The sequence below is a fragment of the Artemia franciscana genome, chromosome 20 (genome assembly GCF_032884065.1).
Source record: "Artemia franciscana chromosome 20, ASM3288406v1, whole genome shotgun sequence".
NCBI classification, from domain to species: Eukaryota; Metazoa; Arthropoda; class Branchiopoda; order Anostraca; family Artemiidae; genus Artemia; species Artemia franciscana.
This window is the reverse complement of record NC_088882.1, coordinates 21,433,944-21,443,654: the sequence shown is the minus strand read 5'-3', so window position 1 is coordinate 21,443,654 and position 9,711 is coordinate 21,433,944. Positions and strand designations below refer to the sequence as shown.

The 9,711-nt window shown below is 32.5% G+C and overlaps 1 protein-coding gene and 1 long non-coding RNA gene across 2 annotated transcripts in view; both read right to left on the bottom strand.

The window, feature by feature from the left end:
• The window catches only part of LOC136039899 (uncharacterized), a 155,850-nt gene that overhangs the window by 45,848 nt on the left and 100,291 nt on the right, over positions 1-9,711 (bottom strand). The window lies entirely within an intron of this gene.
• The window catches only part of LOC136039894 (UBA-like domain-containing protein 2), a 47,597-nt gene continuing 39,188 nt past the window's right edge, over positions 1,303-9,711 (bottom strand). Inside the window, exon 4 of the mRNA XM_065723875.1 lies at positions 1,303-6,060. Coding sequence (XP_065579947.1) covers positions 5,876-6,060 — 185 coding nt within the window. The 3' untranslated portion in view covers positions 1,303-5,875. The remainder of the gene's footprint in view (positions 6,061-9,711) is intronic.

The window sequence follows — 9,711 nt, the reverse complement described above, 5'->3', positions numbered from 1 at the left end:
TATCAGTTGGGATTTTTTTTTTTTTTTGGAGTTTCAGGCTCTTTCTCGATGTTGTCCAAATTCTTTCCCGTAATTACGAATTATTGTTATGTTGAATTGTATGGGATTGTTCTTGACTTTTATATATTGTTTTCTTGATCTCTTCGGATTGGTCTTTTTTTAGGGATTGACTTGATTTCTACGGGCTGGTCTCGATTTTTATGAATTCGTCTGATTTTTATGCCCATCTTTTCAGACTTGCTAGTAGAGATGTTGAGTGCGGAGTAAGTGCTGGATGCTATGTAAGTGATCGGGGGAGAAAGTTTTCCTCTTTTTGAGGTGACGGTGCTTTATTATGTATAATTATACTTTATTTCAAAAAGCAAATGCACTACATGATCTTTTTTTGTCGAAGCATTGTTCTACAAAAGTTAAACTTTGACTTAGAGTCCAGTCGAACTGATGGTGGTCATCTTTTTATTTAAAGTAACCCTGGGCATGACATAAAATTATTAAATGAACAGAAGTATCAAGTAAGCAAAAAAAGTCCATGTTTTCAACTAAAGGTAGATTCACATTAAACCCTAAATCGGGTATAAATATGTGAGGGGGATACCCCGCGTTCAACTCCCTTTGTGTTAAAGTTTTACTTTTTGTACCCAATTGCTTTAAGAACGGCTTATCGACAACAAAAGCATTTGCTTTAAGTAATTAAAGCGTCAGTTCAAATATTTTAAAGAGCGATCCGTCAATAAAACACTTGTAATTACCATTAACTATATTTTTTGCATTCATAAATGCTTTCGGGATAGCACTATAAAAATTTAGTATAAGGGGGGAGCCCCTCTGGTATAAGAAAAGATTTCTGTTGTGTTTTAATTTGTAATGTCGCTCTTTACTTTCATTTGAAAAGCTTGTCTTTTCTTAATCCTATCAAAAATCGGCCGTAGATAGACTCCAACTCGTATATATTCATAATATTTAGCTCTTTCACGGCCTTTAGCTATTTGCAGCGTCACTGTAAACCAGCACCAAGAGTGAAAATGTGTAACGTCAAACTTCCTCTTGGAATCTTCCGAGTCCTTACTCATATACCACTGAGAAGCTAAAAGGGCAGGATATATTTTTCACCCTATGAATAGATGTGTATTAAAATCAAAGCCAGCAATCTACATTAATTTGAATTTCCTCTTGCGTATCGTTTATTATTCAAGAAATTGACCTGTCAATTGGTGCAATTTCTTGTACATTATGTAAAAGGAATATGTAATTACAAAAACACTAAGTCACACCTATCTAAATATTCATTCAGAGTAAAACAAATTTGAGACTTTCACTTTTATTATTATCATTTAAAATATTTTACAAATTCGTTTAAGGTGAAAAGTGAGCAGGCTTAATTTGTGAAAAAGAACAGAAGACAGCAGACACTTTCGTTATAATACAACTACACTTTTTTCTGATAAAACAAATAGATCAGCTGAAATTTCTTTTTGAGACTTGAAAACAAAGGCAATGCAGAATTTAAACTTGGAGAAAACATTACCTTTGAGTACCAAGGCACACTCAGGGGCATCAATTCACGGACATTACAAGGGAGGGGTGGTAAAAATTAATTTTCAAAATCCAGGGGGGGGGGAAATATGTTGTTTGGTTTTTTTCTCAATTTTCTTTTTAATGAGTGGTAAAAAAGTCGTTTTTCAATGAAAATACTAAAAAATGACGTTTTTCAAAATCTAGGGAGCTAAAACATTGGGAGAGGGGAGGCCCCCCGATTGTATTTAAGAATATATTTATGAATGGGTTTCATACGAACCATTATCTACCTAAGATTTTTCCTAAACATTAAGCCTTCTTAATTTTTTTTTTTATTTTTGAAACGCATTATTTTTATCACCAAAAGAAATCCAATTATGTTTCGATAGGCTTCGAACACAAAAACAAATATTGCAATATTTTCAGAAGAAGTTCGAAGTCACAACGCACAACAAAAAAAATATTCATTTTTATATTAAATCTAAAGACTATTCCACGATTCTTGACATAAAAGTATGGCCCCAAAGCGCCAATTGGGATGGGAGGGGGAAATGGCATCCCCCCGTCCATATTTATTTCCCCCAACACCAGATTTAAAAAAAAAGTCGTCCCCTTCGGGTTTGAAAAATATCGTTTACAGTCGCTGTTAAATACTATCCAAAAATGAACTCAAGTCATTAGTTTTGAATAGAAATAAGTTTTGTAAGTTACCTAAAAGAAGATAATACTACAACACAGCACAAAACACATCTAAATATGCACTTAACTTTTCACTTTTACAACAAAATAGGTCAAAACCATAAGGCCAAAAGTACAACTTTTATCGATTTTTTTGTAATGCCGTAGTAAAAATAGTTGGATAAAACACCAGAGCTACCCTTGCATCTATGGAAATCCAGTTTTGAAAATTACTAAAAATTGAATCTTGTATCATTGCAATTATGCTAATTTAATTCAGCTATAGAACATATTTTCATTGAACTGAGATCTAAACCAATTCCGTTCAGCTCGGTCTATATGACGGATTGGTCAAAAAACTAGTTTAGGTTTTCAAAATACAGGTTTCAGTTTTTGCTGTAGTTTTCTCTCTTAGGACAGTTGGAAAAATGGAATTAAAGGGTTTATACCGAAATCGTTTTCTGCACATTTTGGATGAATGAAAACTCGGTTGAAGCGTTAGCAGCATTGCTGAACCATATATAAATGTTAACCACGGCGACCGAATGGTACTATAATGAGATTTTAAAAGAAGGAATAGCCTCCTAAGAAGGCAACTCCATGAAAATTTGCTCATCTGACAGGTCTAAACCATAGCTTTCCAAAACAAAAAGATGTCGCTATTCTACTATTTTAATAGTATTTAAAACATTGACTTTGAACGATTGATTTTTCCTTTTTCTTATGCATATTACTAATCAGAAAACAAAAATGCAAGGTTTGTATTTTAGTCTGTACATCATAAAGGAACAAAAAACTATCATAGGTATAAGACAATACTACCACTTATTGCAACTTAAAAACGACAATAAGAGAATCAATATGTTCAATTGCTCTCTAGCCAAGAGCGGGCATTGGCCTTTCTTTTGAATTTACCTTTTTTGTCAATAATTTCTTCGTGTGGAACATACAAAACAACGAAACAAACAAGCTTTTTAGAATCAGGGCCTTAAATTTCGAGGCGAATGTAGTAGAAGGTTAATCATTTCTTAGGATTAGATAAAGTTTGTAGTGAAATCCACAGACAAACTTTTACTCTTTTTAGACTTAAGAGCTGTTAAAGACCACCAATCAAATCAGCGATAGAATCAAAACCACAGTTCTTTTTGTTAAATCGAAATCTTTGAACTAAGTAAGTAACTACTAGAGTAGGAAAACTTCTCAGGTAATCCTTTTTTTCTAAAAATAGAAACTAAACTGAAATTCAGATTTGAGGGAGTGAGGTGTACCAAGGGTGTAAAGTAAAACAGTTCGTTCTTTGGACAGAAATATCCCAAATTCGGTACATTTTAACATAAGAACCACCCAATCGAATAATAATAAGATGGTTATGAAATCGAGCGCCAATGTCAGAATGTTTTCAGGGTGCTTTATGCACCCACAACAAGTAGCAGTGACAGCCAATAACCACTAACTCTAGACGAGGACTTAATATCTCAAACTCTGCAACATCGAGAGTCTGCGTTAAGTGCTAAATTGTTTAATGGGATTGATTCGATTTTACCAATAGCGAAAAAAAACATGGGGAACTTATAAGAGTGGAAACTCGACTCCTCTCTGAAAGATATACGACAATTGTACAATTAGTTATAGTGTACTTCAAAACGCACTATTAGGTGCCAAAGTGGTATTGTGGTATGGTTAAGTCTTTACTTCCTTATTTTTGAAACTTCAATGCGTGATTCAACAACTGAATCATTCAGACTTCAAGGTCACGATAAAGAAAAGGTAGTTGCATACATATTTTCCTGGGCTTTAAAATAATACTAAATTGCTTTATTAAGGAAATAGAACAGCGAAGTTTCGTTTTAAGAAAAAAAATTAATGCAATACGTGCGCATTGACGGTTCTAACAAAAAAAGAGCATTAGGGGAGCCCGAAAAATAAGGTAAGAGACTGCCATTGAAGCAAGACTTCAATGACGACTGAACCATTGACGTCCACGGGTGGTGGGGGAGAGGGAGTCTATACAAAATTAAAAATTTAGGAAAAGCGATATTCCTAAAATGAAGGACTGTCAATGCTTTTATAAGCTTTAAAGTCTAATAGTCTCGAAGAAAACAAAAAATATTTGTCCATAATTCCAGGGAATGCCTGATTCTTTCCTCTATTCTTAGTAAAATACTGACTAAGCCCAGGAAGTGAATATAATAAAAGGAATTAAAAGACAGAAAAAAATTAGATATTTCACAAAAAAAGCAACATTTGTATGTAAATAACAATAAGGTTATAAACTGGAATTCAACATTATTAAATAAATAAATAAGGGCTTATCACTTTGTATAATAACAACACCTAAATCCCTTTGTTTTGTTTCTACCACTAGTTTTCAAACGAACTGTATAATTATTATAATAATAATTTGAAATCTGAAAAAACACAAAGCAAAATTCAAAAATACAATTTGATAGATGATAAAGCCGACTTCCAGCTATTAAATGAGAGCAAAATTGTTGTTTTATTTTGAAACATTAAAATTATAGGACTCTGGAAAAATGGCTTACCAAAAAGCACAGGGACCTTAAGCCTTAAAGTCTAGAACATTACCCAATTTCAAAAAGAAAATATTAAAAAGGCATGTCATGGATCATTGGAAATATGCTTTTACATAACATTAGCGATGCTAAGATTCAAAACGAAATAACTGATAGTTAGCAGTTTTCTATTGAAATGATTTGTCAATGCGGCAATACATCTCACAATCGCTATCGTGACTGAAGAACTCATAATTACAAGACTCCAAATATTACTAAAATATCACAGATAACCCCAAGATAACCTAGATTTAATAGGGGCAGAATATACATGATCAGCAATATGAATTTTCCCTCAATAAGAAAAGACGCATGGAGATAGCATAAAATAGCGTTATTTGGTGTCTATATAATTTTGAGGTCTTCTGTGTACCCAAAGGGTACACATTTTGAACATATTTGAAGACTTGAATCTTGTAAAAAAATAAAATAACAAGTTTTCTAACGTTGCACTTTAAAGGTATCACTTCCCGTCCCGTTATTAACCAATTCATTTAAGATAAAAGGGCAATTCTATTATTCCCGATGGGGAACTATATACAAAAAAACATCTAGGTCAAGCATCTGTACCAGATAAGGTCATACAAAATTTTCAAGCCATTTTATTCTTAGATACTAAACCATATCTCTCAAATTTTGGGCGATAATACAATCATTCTTTGTTCGGAAGTTTTACTTTTCTAGGTAGTCATTCTACTTAAGAAAAGAAAAAAAAATAGAAATCCAAATTTAACTAAAAAAACTAGAATCCTATTGGTATTAAAAAACAAAATAGAATATATGCTAAACATATTCACAAAGGTATACTAGGGCACGTTCTATAGATTCCTGTTACTGTTGCAAATTTAAATTGCTCTCCCTATTCTATTTACGTAAATAGCCATTCGAATTTTTGCATCACTGTATAGTAACACCATTTGTTATTATCAATAATGCCAAGTAATTATAACGCCAAAATCAGAAACAACATATATTATCTAAGAATTTTAAATGATTGGCATCATACTAAATTTCTCACACTACTAACAAGCAAAATCAATGAAACTAAAAAACAATGAAAGAAAATTCACTAGTCACACGTAATATTTTGCCTAATAGAATATAAAAATTCATCTCTGAGAATGTAAATGGGATCTGATCTGCTGGGCTGGGCTTTGATTAGTGAAAGGGGTTACACCATTTCCAGCAGTAATTTGTTGACTACTAGCACTACCTTGACCATTAAACATATGTGCTGAATGATATTGATTTTGATATTGGCTTTGTACTGGCTGAGAAGAGGTAGAATTCGTTCCTTAAAAAAAAGAGAACAGTCAAAACTATAAGTACAAAATTATTGGGCAAGAACTCAACATTTCTAACTTGGATAATTTAGCCGCAAATTGAACAGAACTCTACGCTGTATCGAACGTATGGTGACGCCATGACATCAAAAAGAGCCTCATATTATCTGTGGTTAGAAGACAAGCGACAATGAGAATCCATATATACAGGCCTACAGCATAGCAATGCCAGGGCGCGGCGGCAAAGTACCCGGGCTCCCGTTATTAAATATAAATATTAAAATTTCGAAAACGCAGAACCCAGGCATTATACTTGATATTAAAATATTGATTATAACATATTTGCTTCAGATTCGGCGCCCTGTAATTATACATTCAGTAATGTATATTGGTATATATATATATATATATATATATATATATATATCTATATATATAAAAATAAGTTGTCTGTCTGTGGATGTGTGGATGGATGTGTGGATGGATGTGTCAGGTGACGTCACCTGAAAAAACTGGATTAGGTGACGTCAAAACTGAAAAAACTAAAAAAAGGCAAAAACTACAAAAAAAACTAAAAACTAATAAAAAAAATAAAAAAGCTAAAAAACTAAAAAAACTATAAAGGTAAAAACCAATAAAAAACTAAAAAAAAAACTGAAAAAACTAAAAAAAGGCAAAAACTACAAAAAAAAACTAAAAACTAATAAAAAAAGTAAAAAAGCTAAAAAACTAAAAAAACTAAAAAAACTAAAAAAAGGTAAAAAACTAAAAAAAATAAAAAATAAAAAAAAACTAAAAAAAAGGAAAAAACTGAAAAATAAGCTAAAATAAAGGTAAAAACCAATAAAAAACTAAAAAAAAAAAGGAAAAAACTAATAAATGACGACACTCAAAGAGAAAGCGACCAGGACAAAAAACTAAAAAAAAAGGCAAAAACTACAAAAAAACTAAAAACTAATAAAAAAAATAAAAAAGCTAAAAAACTAAAAAAACTAAAAAAAGGTAAAAAACTAAAAAAACTAAAAACTAAAAAAAAACTAAAAAAGGTAAAAACTAAAAGAACTAAAAAAGAAAAAAATAAATGACGACACTCAAAGAGAAAGCGACCAGGACAAAAGGAATGTTCGATTAGCAATCAACAAAGCACCGGGACACAGGGAGTATAAATGACGACCAGGACACAAGTAAAAAAAAAAATACTAAAAACTAATAAAAAAAGTAAAAAAGCTAAAAAACTAAAAAAACTAAAAAAACTAAAAAAAGGTAAAAAACTAAAAAAAATAAAAAATAAAAAAAAACTAAAAAAAAGGAAAAAACTGAAAAATAAGCTAAAATAAAGGTAAAAACCAATAAAAAACTAAAAAAAAAAGGAAAAAACTAATAAATGACGACACTCAAAGAGAAAGCGACCAGGACAAAAGGAATGTTCGATTAGCAATCAACAAAGCACCGGGACACAGGGAGTATAAATGACGACCAGGACATAAGTAAAAAAAAAAAAACTATCTATATATATAAAAATAAGTTGTCTGTGGATCTGTGGATCGTGGATCAGGTGACGTCACCTGAAAAAACTGGATCAGGTGACGTCAAAACTGAAAAAACTAAAAAAAGGCAAAAACTACAAAAAAAACTAAAAACTAATAAAAAAAATAAAAAAGCTAAAAAACTAAAAAAACTAAAAAAAGGCAAAAACTACAAAAAAAACTAAAAACTAATAAAAAAGCTAAAAAACTAAAAAAACTAAAAAAAAGGCAAAAACTACAAAAAAACTAAAAACTAATAAAAAAAATAAAAAAGCTAAAAAACTAAAAAAACTAAAAAAACTAAAAAAAGGTAAAAAACTAAAAAAACTAAAAACTAAAAAAAAACTAAAAAAGGTAAAAACTAAAAGAACTAAAAAAGAAAAAAATAAATGACGACACTCAAAGAGAAAGCGACCAGGACAAAAGGAATGTTCGATTAGCAATCAACAAAGCACCGGGACACAGGGAGTATAAATGACGACCAGGACACAAGTAAAAAAAAAAATTAACAAAACTAAAAAGAAGGTAAAAACTACAAAAAAACTAAAAAGAAAAAAAAACTAAAAACTAATAAAAAAACTAAAAAATCTAAAAATCTAAATAAACTAAAAAAGAAAAAAAAAGGAAAAAAATAAAGGAGAAAAACAAAACTAAAAAACGAATGTATATACAGACCGGTACACCGGGATACAAATGACGACCGGGACACAGGGAATATAAATAACGACCGGGACACAGGGACACAACTACAACGGGGACACCGGGGGAAACAGGGGGATATAAATGACGACCGGGACAAAAAAACTAAAAAGAAATAAAAACTAAAAACTAATAAAAAAAACTAAAAAATCTAAAAATCTAAATAAGCTAAAAAAGAAAAAAAAAGGAAAAAAATAAAGGAGAAAAACAAAACTAAAAAACGAATGTATATACAGACCGGGACACCGGGATACAAATGATGACCGGGACCCGGGACACAGGGAATATAAATGACGACCGGGACACAGGGACACAACTACAACGGGGACACCGGGGGAAACAGGGGGATGTAAATGACGACCGGGACACCGGGACAGGGAATGGTCGATTAGCAATCACCATCAACAAAGCTCAAGGGCAATCATTAGAATCATGAGGTATAGATCTGAATACAGATTGTTTTCCCATGGACCATTATATGTTGCATGTTCAAGAGTCGGTAAACCTGACAATCTATTTATATGCAAAGACAATGGGACAGCAAAGAATGTTGTATATTCGCAAGTTTTACGTAGTTAAAACCATATATATATATATATATCTATATTCACAGGTGGGACATAGGGACACAACTACAATGGCGCGTAACTATTATGGCGCGTAACGACTTACGCGCGCGGGGGGGCTTGGGGGGGCGCGAAGCGCCCCCACCAACTAGGTGTTGGGGTGGCGCGAAGCGCCACCCCAACAGCTAGTATATATATATATATATCTATATATATAAAAATAAGTTGTCTGTCTGTGGATCAGGTGACGTCATGTTTCTGTGTTGACTGAAGTCATGAAATTAGTTGTCGTCATTTTTGCTTTGACGGTGACGTCATTCAAGATATTTAAGACATATGTTCACGTAGAAATCTATTAATGTTTAAGTTTACAATGACTGATGAACTTACCATGGCAAAAGCCGATGAAGATGCTCAAAGAGTCTATGCCAAAAAACTTGCTGCTGATAGAGAAAGTCAGAAAAGAAAGCGTGCCGAGGAATCAAAAGAACAGCAAGGAAACAGGCTTGAGGCTGATAGAGAAAGAAAGAACAGAAAGCGTGCCGAGGAATCAAAAGAACAGCAAGGAAACAGGCTTGAGGCTGATAGAGAAAGAAAGAACAGAAAGTGTGCCGAGGAATCAAAAGAACAGCAAGGAAACCGGCTTGAGGCTGATAGAGAAAAAAAGAACAGAAAGCGTGCCGAGGAACTACCAGAGCAACGCGGAAGCAGACTTGCTGCTAAAAGAGAAAGTGAAAAAAGAAGGCGTGCCGAGGAATTACAAGAACAGCAAGAAATCAGGCTTGCTGCTGATAGAGAAAGTAAGAAAAGAAAGCGTGCCGAGGAATCAGAGCAACCTGAAAGTTATCGCCTGGCATTCAGGTACAACCCA